Source organism: Zootoca vivipara, chromosome 6 (genome assembly GCF_963506605.1).
Source record: "Zootoca vivipara chromosome 6, rZooViv1.1, whole genome shotgun sequence".
NCBI classification, from domain to species: domain Eukaryota; kingdom Metazoa; phylum Chordata; class Lepidosauria; order Squamata; family Lacertidae; genus Zootoca; species Zootoca vivipara.
In genome coordinates, this window is record NC_083281.1 from 12,463,471 (window position 1) to 12,479,494 (window position 16,024).

Sequence of the window (16,024 nt, forward strand, 5' to 3'; positions counted from 1 at the left end):
TTTTGTTTTTTAATATAGTGTTATTAATTTCCAATACACTGTATAGAACAATTACAAAAAATAGAAAAAAATACAAAAACAAAATGCCAACTCTTTTCCCCCTCCAGATCAATCTAGTTAAGTTTGTAAAAGTCAAATCTGTGGTTTCAGTAGTTGCCATTGTTCAAGATTATGAGTGAAGTATTTTATAAAGGATGCCATAATTCAGGAAAATGTATGCAATATATTTGTTGATTTTTCCGATGCAGCAACAGACCATACATTCTGCTTCCAACGAGAGATACACAGATTTTTCCAATCTTTCAATTCTGTGTCACTAGTTAGCATGCCACTACTAAAAGAAAAGTAATTGGTTCTTTATAACTTTGGTCAGATTGCCCTTCTTTAAAAATAGTCAACAGTCATAAACTTGGGGTCCATTCCACATGTTGACCTGTAATAGAGCTTATTTCTGCAAATTCCCTCTGCTAGAAGCGCCATGATGCAGGTCAATTTTGCGGCTTCCTAAGAAATTCGGACTTAAAAGTTTCTCACCCTTATGGAAGTCTGTAGACAACACCTGCTTAGAATTGCGGATGCATGAGTTGTTGATAAATGACCAACCTTTATACCAAGCTACAAAAATTGCACCACTTCCTGGAATCACAGACTTACAGAGGTAGAAGCAATCCTGAAGGTCATCTAGTTCAACCCTCTGCAATGTAGGAATCACAGCTAAGGAATCCTTTGCAGATGGCCACCCAACCACTGCTTAGAACGAGCTGGACTCTGTTCTTGGAGAGTCTGTTCCATAGTCGAACAGCTCTTGCCATCAGATAGTTCTTCCATTTAGAACAGGCATCCCCAAACTTCGGCCCTCCAGATCTTTTGGACTACAATTCCCATCTTCCCCAACCACTGGTCCTGTTAGCTAGGGATCATGGGAGTTGTAGGCCAAAACATCTGGAGGGCCACAGTTTGGGGGTGCCTGATTTAGATTTTCCTTTCACAGATTCAGAGTTGGAAGAGACCAGGAAGGTCATCTAGGGTGGTACATAATAATGAATCGGAAGAGACCAAGGCATCATCCAGGCTGACTCCCCCCCCCCAAAAAAAACCCCTCACAACCTCATTAAGGGCCTGAGTTGCAGAAGTTTCATTTATTATAGGAAGATGTCTATCATATTTTCTCTCAGTCTCCTCTTTTACAGGCTAAACAGATGCAGCTCCTTCAACCGTTCCTCATAAGGCCTGGTTTCCAGATCCTTGATCATCTTGGTCTCCCTCCTCTGCACACCTTCCAGCTTGTCAGCATCCTTCCTCAATTGTGGTGCCCAAAATTGGAAACAGCATTCCAGGTGTGGTCTCACCAAGGCAGAATAGACTATGACTTCCCTTGATCTGGACACTAGACTTCTGTTGATGCAGCCTAGAATAGCATTAGGGTTTTCATGCTGCTGCATCTCATTGTTGACTCATGTTAAATGTGTGGTCTACTAAGGCCCCTAGATCAGGGGTCCCCAAACTTACCCGGCTTCGGGCCGGTGCCCGCTGCACCGATCGTGCAGAGGAGCGCACGTGAGCGTGCAACCATACGCGTGCGCACACACTATTTCCAGCGCACTTCTGGGTTGGAGGAGTGCCGGAAATAGCTTGTGCGCATGCGCACGGGCCTCCTCCGACCCAGATGTGCGCTGGAAATGACGCTTGCGCATGCACGCAAGCTATTTCCGGTGCACATCCAACCCGGAAGTGGGCAGTAGCAATCTGATTTTTAAAAGACACCTGAAGGCGGCCCTGTATCGGGATTTTTAAAAAAATGTTTGAAGTTTTTATATATGCTGTAAATCACCCAGCATAAGCTATTAATCCATAGTTTGCTTGTCCTTGCAAACTCCTCCAGGCAGAGTCTCCTCAGGGTCACCACACTGCCTCGTTCTCAGCCAAAGAGTCAACTAACACAATGTCCAACCAACTCCTTTCCCCAATGACATTTATTCTTTGTGAAATACACTCGCAATGCAAATGCAATACAAATACTGGCAGAGCGGGGATTTGAAATGGTGTGCTTGGTGACATCTGCACCATTTAAAGCACATTTAAAACATGCCGCTTCTCCCAATGAATCTTGGGAACTATGGATTCCTCCCCCCCCAAACCCAAAGAGCTGCAATTCCCCAAACCCTCAACAAACCAGAATTCTCTGGATGAAGCCATGGGCTTTAAATTTGCATCAAAAGTGCTTTGGCTGTGATCTTTACCCAAATCCAAACTAAATGCAATCTTCAGAAAACACAGAATGTGCTGGATTTATGCAAGAACCAGTGGTGTAGCAAGGGGGGGGCAATGGGGGCGTGTCTCCCCGGGTGCCACCCTGGAGGGGGGGTGACACTCGGCACCCCCCCACTGGGGAACTTCCCCCCCCCTGTTGCATGAGATTTTTCAACTGTTCTTTTTTGTTCTTTCAATGCTGATTTCATCTCTGAAGTCGGCTTTGTTCTGTAAGCTCTAGGTTTTTTTTTGCAATTCATGTTTTTCACTTTTTGCCAGAGCCAGAGCCGTGGGGGGGTGGGGTGTTACAAAAAAAAAATTCAGCACCGGGTACCACCTGGGCTTGCTACGCCTCTGACAAGAACTCACACAAAACAGCCAAGTGCATGCTTAAGTATTTATTAATGATCTGAAAGTCGAGATGGCGCCCTATATTATTTGATTTCTAAGTGCTTCATTTGGTAGCTAAGGAAAAAAGAGGTGAAGCGTCCTGATGATTCGTTGCTCTGAAGTTTGGAAGATTCCAGAAGATTCCAGAAGATTCCAGAAGATTCCAGAAGATTCCAGAAGATTCCAGAAGGAGGGGTTGTGGAGCCTTAGCTGGTCACACGGGGTAGCTGGCCACACGTGCGACACCACACATATTGACGCCTCTTCGCATCCGCATGTAGCCGTTCTCACCCCAGTAAGGTCCCCAGCTAGGGAAGCAAGAGAGAGGAGGAGAGGGTCTCTCTAAAATGCTTCAACAGGAAATGGCAGGAGAGTCTGGTGAATCTAAGTGGAGTCAGACTGTGGGTGCATGGATCTGTCAATTTCAGACCTCTTAGTTCCACATGAAAACTCAGAAGCATGTTGTCCTGTGAATTTTCCTTAATAAACACATTTTTGCAAAGCAACGTCTCCGAAAATAATGGATTTCTGTTATTTTCAGTAATACGCATTTTGACGTTCTATACTTCATCTCTTGACGGGAGAAAAGCAGTGCAAAATCCGAATTCGGATAAATTTCGAAGGATGGGTGTGGTTTCTGTATTGTTTCAGAAAATGCAGATTGGGTCAGTTTGCCTTCAAAGGCAAACTGAATCCAATTTCTTGCACCATAACAGTTGAGGGTTATCCAGTGAATAAAACGTTGGTGGATTCAAGGTCAGGGGGCAATTTGACCAAAGTGGATCTAGGAAGATGGCATTGGTATTTGGAAGCTTGGGTTATATTCAAGGACAGGTGACCCTTTAATTCAGACACCCCCAAACTGCGGCCCTCCAGATGTTTTGGCCTACAATTCCCATGGTGTCTAGCTAACAGGACCAGTGGTCGGGGAAGATGGGAATTGTAGTCCAAAACATCTGGAGGGCCGAAGTTTGGGGATGCCTGCTTTAATTCATAATTAAAACTCCATGGCATTGCAATGGACCATGTGTTGCATTATGGGGGACCTATAAGGGGCACTTGAGGCTGAGGGTAGGTTTAGTCCCCACCACAGAAATATCACCAATGCATCTTTTAATTCTTGTTTCTTATCGCTATTCAATCTTATCTGTCCAAATCCCCAGCTTGTATTATCTAGACCTGAGGCCTGACAACAGATCTGCAGGGCACTGAGAAGTGGGATCTTGTCCTGTGACCCCTGAAATTCTGGGGAGGCAACAGGAGCACAAAAAAGGATTCCTTTTACTAGGTGCTAGGTAGGGCTGAGTGATATATTGATGTATCGTCCAAACCCAATTTGAAGTCCATATTGTGATATCAGTTTCATAGTTTTTGACCTGGCGGTATATCACGAATCGTGAGGTGTGTGTGCTATGCAAAAATCACGATGCTGGGAAAACCATGAAGCCACCCAGTGCCTCTCCAGGGCTCCATCCTGACTTCAGACATTGTCATCTATCAGTATATCACAATGTTTAAATGTAAAGGGACCCCTGACCATTAGGTCCAGTCGGGACCGACTCTGGGGTTGCGGCGCTCATCTCGCATTATTGGCCGAGGGAGCCGGCATATAGCTTCCAGGTCATGTGGCCAGCATGACAAAGCCGCTTCTGGCGAACCAGAGCAGCGCACGGAAACGCCGTTTGCCTTCCCGCTGTAGCGGTACCTATTTATCTACTTGCACTTTGACGTGCTTTTGAACTGCTAGGTTGGCAGGAGCTGGGACTGAGCAATGGGAGCTCACCCCGTCGCGGGGATTCGAACCGCCGACCTTCTGATCGGCAAGCCCTAGGCTCAGTGGTTTAGCCCACAGCGCCACCCGTGTCCCTTTAGCTGGTGATATATCATGATGTTGAAAGCCCAGACACTGAAGGTCAGAGGATGAGGCTACCTTTTCTGTCTCCTGGGCTCCCCACATTACCTGTTCTTTATGATCCAATAAGGAATTCCATTCTCAACACCATACCCAACGGCCAGCACGGCATGGTTCAAGTTGGTCCCGCAGGGGTAGTCAAAGATTCCTGGATAAAGGAGGAGATGGGGAAGGTGGAGGGAGACAAGGTGAGAATGAAAAAGAATATGGAATATGGAGAATATGGAGGACATTCCTGGGTCATCTCTGGAAAAGGCAACTCACATTCTGGGCTCTACCCAGCATTTGTCCCATTGAATTAAGGGACACAACCAACTTAAGCCTATTTATTTCCATTTGGTCTGCTCTGAGTAGGACTTAGTTGCATGTTGCTTTCTGGGCTGCTGCCCTTCCTCACTTCCTTCAAGGAAAAGCTAAGGGATTTGGCAGGAAATTTAGGATTCACTCTCCAACGCCATCCTCTTAGGCACATTGAAGCAGCGGCTCAAGTGCTGCTGGGACGCTGCCAAGCCCACCCAGGAGTGCCAGGCTCTCCTGCCGAGAGCTCACCCAGCTGAGAGGGAGAACGCAGCAGCCGGCAGGTGGCCTCCATTAGGAGCAGCTACCGCAGGGGTACAGCAGGTGAAGTCCCACCTGTTGCCTCCCATGCGATACAGTGGTACCTCGGTTTACAAACACAATTGGTTCCGGAAGTCTGTACTTAACCTGAAGCATACTTAACCTGAAGCGAACTTCCCCATTGAAAGTAATGGAAAGTGGATGAATCCGTTCCAGACGGGTCCGCGGAGTACTTAAACTGAAGCATACTTAACCTGAACTTTCCCATTGAAAGTAATAGAAAGTGGATTAATCGGTGCCCGACGGGTCCACGGAGTACTCAACCTGAAATGTACTTAACCCGAGGAATGAGTGTAATTGGTTCCAGAAGTCCGTACTTAACCTGAAGCGAACTTTCCCATTGAAAGTAATGGAAAGTGGATTAATCCATTCCAGACAGGTCCGCATAGTACTTAAACTGAAAATACTCAAACCTAGGCATACTTAAACCGAGGTATGACTGTACCTGCAATGAGGTTAGTGAGCGCAATCCTTGCCTTGCCCTGGGCACTGGCAACACATGCTATGCCACTGTGGGAATCTGTTTCACCACTGTGAGAACAGGATGCTTAACCTGGAGAAGAGAAGGTTGAGGGGTGATATGATAGCCATGTTCAAATATATTAAAGGATGTCATATAGAAGAGGGAGAAAGATTGTTTTCTGCTGCTCCAGAGAAGCGGACACGGAGCAATGGATTCAAACTACAAGAAAGAAGATTCCACCTAAACATTAGGAAGAACTTCCTGACAGTAAGAGCTGTTCGGCAGTGGAATTTGCTACCAAGGAGTGTGGTGGAGTCTCCTTCTTTGGAGGTCTTTAAGCAGAGGCTTGACAGGCATATGTCAAGAATGCTTTGGTGGTGTTTCCTGCTCGGCAGGGGGTTGGACTGGATGGCCCTTGTGGTCCCTTCCAACTCTATGATTCTATGACTTATATGGGCCTGATCCAGCAGGCTCTTTTTATATTCTTATGATCAATCATAAAAAACCCCTCCTCCACATTCCCTATACAGTATTGGTGATTGCTGTGCATTGAACGTCACCCAGAGACTGGGCTCATTCCTGCAACACACAGTGTTGCAGCCTCTGCTGTTCAACACCTTACCTGAACTATAAAGCTGGAAGTAGTAAGCATCCACCGCAACAGCAACTGGCTCAATAAGGGCCACAGCTTCTTCCAGGGCACCCTCATCATCTTCAGGGAGATCGACCCACCCTTGGATCCTGACCGCTCGGTCTGAGTTTTGAAAATTACAGTCTCCATCCTGCAAAGTAATGGGAACCTGTTATGTACTGAGCTGAATCATAGAACAATAGGATCCAGAATCAGCAGTCTGATTGGTCCGCAGGAGCCACCCAATCCAACTCCAGGTGGAAGTGAATCCGCAACCTGATTGGCCTGCAGGAGCAGCCAATCAGGCGGCTGGCAGAAGTCAATCCACAAACTGATTGGCCCACAGGTGTAGCCCTGAAGTAGCCAATCACGCAAGGCCCATTGTGTAAATAATGTATATAAGCAGATGGTTTTGGGGAAAGGGCATTCTTCTTCTCTTCTTCTCCTTGATGACTACGAGCTGAATAAAGAGCCTGAAATTCACTCTCGACTCCGAGTATATTTCAGAACCTTTCTTTCTCCAAACCTTTATTGGGCATTACAGATATAGACCATCTTAAAACATCCATATACTAAAAAATGGAAATATATACAAAGAAACAGCCATATAAGATCTATAGTAACAGAAATAATGGTAACCAATATTTTGGTTTTCTGTATATGGGAGGGCAGAAACAATTCTTTTTTCATGAAACCAACAATTATTTATTGGTTTGTTGATTTTTTTTGCATACCACCCAGATCTCAGGGTGGTTCACAGAATAACACAGTATTTCCATTTAATAACAGTACAATGCATGACACATTTAAATGTGATACAGATGAAAATGAGGTTGTGATTAAGCTTTCTTATTCTTATTCCTCATCCCAACAAACTGCACCATCGTGTGTCATTGGTTGGGGAAGCAAATCTGTTCAAGTGGGGCTATCGCCTCTTTAGTTACTATAATGGTTTTTAATGTTTGGTACCAATAATGAAATTACCGGTATTGAAATATTAATTATTATTATTATTATTATTATTATTATTATTATTATTATTATTCTTTGGGATGTGGTAAAGCCACCATCAGGCTCTGCAGGTGGCAAGCAATTGACAGATGTGAGCCAAAATTTGGCACCTGCCCATCGCTAAATGTTTCTTTCTCTCCTTCCCATTGTCCAGAGGAATTCAACGTCTTATGGACTAAATATTGAGGGAGGATAGAAATATATATTTTGATGAATAATTATAAGGGCAAAAGCACACTAGAGCTGGTGTCCCTCACCTCACAGACAAAGGCGAGAAGTGGTTAGCTGCAGGGCTTGGCTTTTTTCAGTCCAAATTTGCCAGAACTCACAGGTGGGCCATGACCATAATAATAATAATAATAATAATAATAATAATAATAATAATAATAATAATAATAATAATAATAATAATATATTATTTATACCCCGCCCATCTGGCCGGGTTTCCCCAGCCACTCTGTGCAGCTTCCAACAGAAAAATAAAATACAGTAATGGATTAAACATTAAAAGCCTCCCTAAACAGGGCTGCCTTCAGATGTCTTCTAAAAGTTTGGTAGTTGTTTTCCTCTTTGACATCTGATGGGAGGGTGTTCCACAGGGCAGGCGCCACCACCGAGAAGGCCCTCTGCCTAGTTCCCTGCAACTTGGCTTCTCGCAACGAGGGAACCGCCAGAAGGCCCTCGGTGCTGGACCTCAGTGTCCGGGCAGAACGATGGGGGTGGAGATGCTCCTTCAGGAATACTGGACCGAGGCCATTTAGGGCTTTAAAGGTCAGCACCAACACTTTGAATTGTGCTCGGAAACGTACTGGGAGCCAATGTAGATCTTTCAAGACCAGTGTTATGTGGTCTCAGCGGCCGCTCCCAGTCACCAGTCTAGCTGCCGCATTCTGGATTTGTTGTAGTTTCCATGCTCAGGTTACAGTCGTACCTCGGGTTACAAACACCTTGGGTTACGAACTCCGCAAACCTGGAAGCATTTTCACTGTGCGCGCGTTCTGGGCATGCGTGAAAATCGCAGAAATTGCACTTTGCGCATGCGCAAAATGGCGCTTTGGGTTACGACCATTTCGGGTTACGAACTGCGTCCCGGAACGGATCGTGTTCGTAACCCGAGGTACGACTGTATAAGAGAACAAGGGAGACATTTCTGGTGAGTTCTGGCTGCAAACACTTCCCATTTTGCCTCGGGTGGTAAAAAGAAATGGGACTTCCCTGTGCGTATGCCGCGTGGTTGCAAAATTGCATGTCATGTTCAAATGCTACCTGTCCCGTGTAGGGGTAGACGCGTTCTGAATTGAGCCCTTTATTCTCCAGGACGTACTGGAAGGCCCGACTCGGCCACCCTCCATTGCAGCCATAGTTCCCCTGTTGCCAAGCACAGTCCACCAGGTTTTGTTCACTCAGCGGGATCAGGCTCCTTGTCTTAATGCAATGGAAACTTTCCAGGGCTCCGGCAGCAGCAAACGCCCAACACGAGCCACAACTGCCCTGTGGAAGGGGGGAAACAGTTTGATTTGGTGCTCAGAGGTGGGTCAGGGTCTGCTCCACACTCTCTGCAGCAGACTCACCTCGGGCAATTTGCTCTTCATCTATACTCCTGGGCCTTCGGCTAAGAAAGTGGAAAAATGAATGAAGCTGGGGCAGGAATCTGACAGATGCTGGGATTCCCCATTTAACTCAGCAGCCGAGCAGATTAGTGGGGTAAGAGAGCTGGGAAAAAATCACATCTGGAAACCAATGTGCCCCTTGGATAATTTTACATCTGGCAACCAATGAGCGCTTTTGTTTTCAGATAGTACATGGGTAGATGAGTCTAAAAAGCCCAGGACACAAGTTTTCATGGCCCTCTAGTGACTATGGTGGTTCATTTATCGCAGGCATGTCCAACAGGTAGATCGTGATCTACTAGTAGATCACTGAACGTCTGCGGTAGATCACTGGCTCCCCCCCAAAGAAGCTGAACAACTGTGACTCCCCTAAAAAAATCTTAACATTTTACCTCCCCCCTGAAAAAACTCAACAACTTTGACCCGAACCTCCCCCAAATGGACCTTCTTCCTTCCTAAAAAAAAAGCTCAACAACTTTGACCTGAACCCCCAAAAAGGGGTAGATCACTGTCAGTTTTTAACTCTGTGAGGAGTAGATCGCAGTCTCTTGGGAGTTGGCCACCCCTGATTTATCGGAAGGAATGTATTTAACGTTGACTCTGGAAGTGTAGATTTTGACCAAACTAAGCCTCCTTTGCAAGGGGGGTTGGACTAGACGAGTGATGGCAAACCTATGACATGCAGAGCCATCATTGCTGGCACGCGCCCCATCGGCCCATTCACGCTGTTGTTGTCCCCCCCCCCATTTGTTCTCCTGCTCCTCCTCACACTACAGCTTGTCTCCGCTGTTAAAACCTGGATCCTTTGTTGTTGTTGTTGCTGGTAGCCAGAGATCGTTTTTTTAACCCTTTCTGTGCTGTTTTTCCTGGCGCTTTGGCAGACGATGATTGGGTGTAACAGCGTTCGTTTTTTAACCCGTTCTGTGCTGGGTTTTTTGGCGCTTTGGCAGACTATGTCGGTGCTGTGTGTTAGTTCCAGCGAAGGTATTATTTGTCATTTATTTCTGTTCTCTTCCCCCCCCCAAAAAAGCGCAGCAACTTTTGGGCATCCCCCCCCCTAAAAAAGCAAAGCAACTTTTGCACCCCCCAAAAAAACCTCCAAAGTTTGGTCAGCAGCTCCCCCCAAAAAGCTCAACAACTCTGGGCACTTTGTGATAAATAAGGGCTTTTTGGTTAGGTAAGGTTAAATAATTAGTCCTTGGTTTATTAAATACAGTTATATATTACAATTATACATTTTTGTTATTTAAACTATAAATATCACGAAATTATGGTGTTTTTTTCTCGAAGTGAAACACCACCCGAGTTATGCTCTCTTTTTTTGGCGAATTTTGACACACCAAGCTCAAAAGGTTGCCCATCACTGGACTAGACCCTCAGGGTCCCTTTTGATCCGGATCGGGGGGAGCCTTCTGACATCCCTACCCCCACCTGAGGGATTCTCATCAACAAACCTTGAGTCCCTGGCTCGGTCCTTCAAGGCTTCCCACGCAGTGTTCTACTCACCTGATCTTTCACCGGGGTGACACAACCTGTGTTACGCCAGTCCACGGATTCGGGAAGCGCCAAAGTGCCAGATTTTTCGTACAAGATTGCACCGCCACCACGCTGTCTGGGTAGGTCAGGGCGGAGCCCATTCAGCTTCTCCTTAAATTCTTCTTTTGTCTGGGGAGTAGAGGACAGTCGTCCATGTCAATCTCGCCAGAAGTAGCTGTGCAACCCTAGTAAGCAAGGCTTCGGAGGAGCAGGGAGGCCCCTTTCCATTTTCGCTTCAGGCGGTGAAATGGGATGGGCTGCCCCGACCTCCCAGGCTGTCTGTTGCAACTCCAGCGTCAACAGCCAGTTTAGACTCCCTAAAAATAATCCCTGAATATTCACTAGGAACTGCAAAGGTGACACAGAGATCTAAACAGGGACTATTATATGCAGCACAGAATCTCCTAGTTATGTGTTTTCATCTCGCTTAAGCCTAGACAGCCCTAGTACAGTGGTCCCTCGACTTACGAACTTAATCCGTTCCGAATGCACATTCGTAGGTCAAAAAACTCGTAAGTCAAAACGCGGCTTCCCATAGGAAAAAAAATATTCGGAAAAATTCGTAAGTCGAGGAAACCGTATTAAAAGCCGCCAACAGTTTCTGTTCGGATGTAGAAAAATTTGTAAGCGTGCGGCCATTTGTCCCGTTCGTAAGTCGAAACCTAGAATCATAGTTGGAAGAGACCACAAGGGCCATCCAGTCCAATCCCCTGCCAAGCAGGAAACACCATCAAAGCATTCTTGACAGATGCCTGTCAAGCCTCTGCTTAAAGACCTCCAAAGAAGGAGACTCCACCACACTCCTTGGCAGCAAATTCCACTGCCGAACAGCTCTTACTGTCAGGAAGTTCTTCCTAATGTTTAGGTGGAATCTTCTTTCTTGAAGTTTGAATCCATTGCTCCGTGTCCGCTTCTCTGGAGCAGCAGAAAACACGGATGTCGAGTCATTCGTAAGTCAAGGGACCACTGTAGTATGTAACATGTGCTTTATTTTTCTGTTTTGTGTTCTAGTTTTCAATTTGTCATGGCCTTTGACTAGCATAATAAAACAATTTATTTAAATAATAATAATAACAACAACAACAACAACTAGTGGAGTCTTACCCAAACCTGGAACCGTACATGATTTTCATTGTAACTGTTGTTAATGTCTTATGTTATAAAATACAAATTCGGTTTAGGGGTAAAATAAAAAATTCCTTCAGTAGCACCTTAAAGACCAACTAAGTTTATATTTTGGTATGAGCTTTCGTGTGCATGCACACTTCTTCAGATACACTAGAAACAGAAGTGTCAGACCCTATATATATACAGAGGGTGGTGGGGGTGGGTGGGAATGGGAGATGGGCTGATGGGAGTGGTAAACCTGTAGATGGGTGTTAATGGCTGCTGATGGCTGCAATTAGTCCTGGGCTGAGGTGCTAAAGAAAGCTTGATCATGCATAATGAGATAAGAATCCGATATCTCTATTCATCCCAGGTGCTTCCATGGTTTTAAGCTTGGTAATGATTTCCAATTCAGCAACTTCCCTTTCCAGTCTGTTCCTGAAATTTCTCTGTAATAAAACAGCTGCTTTGAGATCTTGTATAGAATGTCCTGGGAGATTGAAGTGTTCTCCTACTGGTTGCTGAATTGGAAATCATTACCAAGCTTAAAACCATGGAAGCACCTGGGATGAATAGAGATATCGGATTCTTATCTCATTATGCATGATCAAGCTTTCTTTAGCACCTCAGCCCAGGACTAATTGCAGCCATCAGCAGCCATTAACACCCATCTACAGGTTTACCACTCCCATCAGCCCATCTCCCATTCCCACCCCCCCACCCTCTGTATATATATAGGGTCTGACACTTCTGTTTCTAGTGTATCTGAAGAAGTGTGCATGCACACGAAAGCTCATACCAAAATATAAACTTAGTTGGTCTTTAAGGTGCTACTGAAGGAATTTTTTTATTTTGCTTCGACTCAGACCAACACGGCTACCTACCTGTAACTCGGTTTAGGGGTGTTTTTCATGTTATTTGTCCCACTCTCCAAAATGCCTAGTCTTGGACCTCAGCGTAGGAGCTACCAGGAAAGGAGTGAGCAGAATTATAAGCTTGCCTGTTGGGCTGAGAGAGAATTGACTAGCCGCAAAATCCACGACACAAGCCAGACTCAGAGTTTGCTTACCAAATCGCTGAACTGGTTCAACGCCATCTGAAAGGTGTATTTCCCCTCGGCAGCTTCGCGGTTATGTTCTTTGATCGTATGGAGATTGTCCTCCCAGACGGTTCTCCGGAAGTCTTCTGCATTCCTCTGCAGGGAAGCCTCTTTGTTAAGAACGAACGGACAGAACCCAAGATCATTCTCGCCTCAAAAAATTAGAAGGCCTTGAGGCCAGAAGAGCTTAGCTCATACTCTGACATTTTCCCAATGAAAATAGGCACGTCCTATTCCATACTCTAATGGGAACCAGGTGGCGCTGTGGTTAAACCACTGAGCCTAGGGCTTGCCGATCAGAAGGTCGGCGGTTCGAATCCCTGTGACGGGGTGAGCTCCCGTTGCTCGGTCCCAGCTCCTGCCAACCTAGCAGTTCGAAAGCACGTCAAAGTGCAAGTAGATAAATAGGAACCGCTACAGCGGGAAGGTAAACGGCGTTTCCATGTGCTGCTCTGGCTTGCCAGAAGCGGCTTTGTCATCCTGGCCACATGACCTGGAAGCTATACGCCGGCTCCCTCGGCCAATAATGCGAGATGAGCACGCAACCCCAGAGTCGGTCACGACTGGACCTAATGGTCAGGGGTCCCTTTACCTTATTCCATACTCTACAACAGGAGGGGTGGCCAACTCCCAATAGACTGCGATCTACTCACAGAGTTAAAAGCTGGCAGTGATCTACTCCATTTTGGGGGGTTCAGGTCAAAGTTATCGAGCTTTTTCTAGGGAGGGGGAAAGCCATGCTTTTTGGCGTGCAGGGCAAAAATGTTGGGCTTTTTCTAGGGGAGCCAAATTTGTTGAGCTTCTTTGGGGGAGCCAGTGATCTACCACAGATGTCCAGTGATCTACCAGTAGATCACGATCTACCTGTTGGACGTGCCTGCTCTACAACATTTCTCTGGTTAAAATAAGGACGTTCTAAAGAAAAGTGGGACATTCCTGGATCAAATCAGAAACCAGGATGGCTTCTGTAAATGCAGGATTGTCCCTGGAAAATAAGGACACTTGGAGGGCCTGCCAGTTGCAGGGAAATGGTTCCAGATCAGAATTTGGCTGCACCAAGACGCACCGATTTCTTACCAGTCGAAGAGGAATGTGCATTGTCGCACATGCAATTTTCTTGGAGTTAGAAGGCAGAGGGATTGTTTTCATGCCCTGCCTATGTGTTTGCTGGCTATTGCTGGACAGAGGCTGAATCCTTTACACACTGCCCATGCTCAGGAGTACTTGGTTCAAAGTGCAAGGATTTTTGAGACACAAGCATGGTGTTCATCCTAGTTAGGTTGGAGCAAACTCACCTCACGGTATATTTTATTATGGGTCCTCTTCCAGTCTCTCCAGGCTTCATCCAGAGATGGGTCCCTGGCCATGGTGAGCGTCCTCAGCAAGACCAGGCCGGTCAATGCCACCAAATAGATCAGCTGCATATCTGCACAGGAGACAACCTAAACCTCTAAGATAATTTCTCTCAAGCGAATATTTTCTCTTTAAAAAAGTTTTAAAATGCACACATATCCCCAAATATATACACCTGCTAAACACAGACATTTAGTACATATTTTTCTAAAATACGTGTTAATTTCATTCCATTTTCGCATTAATCTCTATGTGTGATGGTGGTGATGGGGGCAGAGATTAGGTGGCCATCTATCCTGGATGATTTAGCTGAGATTCCTACATTGCAAGGGGGTTGGACTAGATGACCCTTGGGTCCCTTCCAACACCAGTTGCGCTTTCTCAGTTATTTCACCGCTCTCAAAGGACCACAAAATGTGTCTTCCTGGGCAACTGAAACCTAGCTGTGTTGGATGGAATGCAATTCTGCAGCCAAGTAATGTGAAATGCATAAAGTCTGCATTAAAAAATGTGTGCACTGGAGGAAAATAGCGAAATTGCTCTGCAAGAATGTGCACTAAAATGATAAATTTTCAAGAGGATTAAAAAAAATTGCAAAGTGATGTGGAGAACTGTATACAAGACTAGGGAAATACACAGTAAGTGAGAGGAACTGAGAGGAACTGAAATTTTCAGGTTTGATCATCCTTAGTGACTCATGGAATTTGTTAGATGAAGTTTAGGGAAATGTTTGATGTTTTATCATTTTTTAACTTTCTCTTGGGAGCTGCCCAGAGTAGCTGGGGCAATCCAGCCAGATGGGCGGGGTATAAATAAAAAAATATATTATTATTATTATTATTATTATTATTATTATTATTATTATTATTAAATGCTGTTTCTGAATATCAAACATTTGCCGAATGCAGATAATATCCAGCATGAACATTCACAGCAATGGTGTTTTGAGGTGCGGGAAAATCATTTTAATTTAAATCTCTATGAACATGCCCTGTCTACTCTTTATAAATAATCTCCAATCTGGCTTCCAACAAACCTTACCTTTCCCCCAACAAGTGGAAATATTCAGAGAAAAAGGATCTTGGATGTCTGTCCACTTCGTCTGTTTGGGCAGAATAAGTTCCAGTCCCCTTTTTATAAAGAGTGTGTGTATCTAATTTCCTCCCCCCCCCTTAAGTTCCTGGAATCAATTTGTCAGAACTTAACTGAGCAAGAGCGACATTTCATGGTCAAATGTGTGATACCTTCCTTCTGATCAATTCGGTGGGAAAAGCCACACGTGGGCGTTCCAGACTCAGCTTTCAAAAACCTCACCTCGTCACAAATTTAGGGAACCTTGCTGCAGTTTCAGAAACCACAATGTCCAAAGGAAGACAGGCACCGCTTTTTCCTGTATCCAATATTTTTGTTTGGTTTCATATACACATAGAATCATAGAGTTGGAAGAGACCACAAGGGCCATCCAGTCCAACCCCCTACCAAGCAGGAAACACCATCAAAGCATTCTTGACATATGGCTGTCAAGCCTCTGCTTAAAGACCTCCAAAGAAGGAGACTCCACCACACTTCTTGGCAGCAAATTCCACTGTCAAACAGCTCTTACTGTCAGGAGGTTCTTCCTAATGTTTAGGTGGAAGCTTCTTTCTTGTAGTTTGAATGCATTGCTCCGTGTCCGCTTCTCTGGAGCAGCAGAAAACAACGTTTCTCCCTCCTCTATATGACATCCTTTTATATATTTGAACATGGCTATCATATCATATCACCCCTCTTCTCCAGGCTAAACATACCCAGCTCCCTAAGCCATTCCTCATAAGGCATTGTTTCCAAGCCTTTGACCATTTTGGTTGCCCTCTTCTGGACACGTTCCAGCTTGTCAGTATCCTTCTTGAACTGTGGTGCCCAAGACCAGAGTCTGACCAGAGCAGAATACAGTGGTACTATTACTTCCCTTGATCTAGACGCTATACTCCTATTGATGCAGCCCAGAATTGCATTGGCTTTTTTAGCTGCTGCATCACACTGTTGACTCATGTCAAGTTCGTGG

The 16,024-nt window shown here is 45.3% G+C and overlaps 1 protein-coding gene across 2 annotated transcripts; it reads right to left on the reverse strand.

The window, feature by feature from the left end:
- Positions 1 to 2,633: 2,633 nt before the first annotated feature.
- On the reverse strand, positions 2,634 to 15,178 carry LOC118087408 (procathepsin L-like). Of its 2 annotated transcripts, none has more exons than XM_035120021.2 (8): positions 15,022 to 15,178; positions 13,923 to 14,053; positions 12,598 to 12,723; positions 10,392 to 10,550; positions 8,542 to 8,766; positions 6,256 to 6,415; positions 4,601 to 4,700; positions 2,634 to 2,948 (listed from the first exon to the last, which is right to left on the reverse strand). In XM_035120021.2, exons 2-8 carry the CDS (start codon positions 14,049 to 14,051, stop codon positions 2,855 to 2,857), a joined length of 993 nt encoding a protein of 330 aa, XP_034975912.2. In that variant the 5' UTR covers positions 14,052 to 14,053; positions 15,022 to 15,178; the 3' UTR covers positions 2,634 to 2,854. The 2 variants fall into 2 exon arrangements, with proteins under 2 accessions (XP_034975912.2, XP_034975913.2); XM_035120022.2 differs by having other exon boundaries at positions 13,923 to 14,069; positions 15,022 to 15,084.
- Between the last annotated feature and the right edge of the window lie 846 nt (positions 15,179 to 16,024).

Bases quoted from the DNA above. Each gene is read 5' to 3' on its own strand.
- LOC118087408 (XM_035120021.2), bottom strand. From the start codon at position 14,051: ATGCAGCTGATCTATTTGGTGGCATTGACCGGCCTGGTCTTGCTGAGG. The intron at 12,724-13,922 runs GTGAGTTTGCTC...GCTTCCCTGCAG, and splicing joins ATAATAAAATATACCGTGAG to AGGAATGCAGAAGACTTCCG. The intron at 4,701-6,255 runs GTAAGGTGTTGA...TCCTTTATCCAG, and splicing joins CTTCCAGCTTTATAGTTCAG to GAATCTTTGACTACCCCTGC.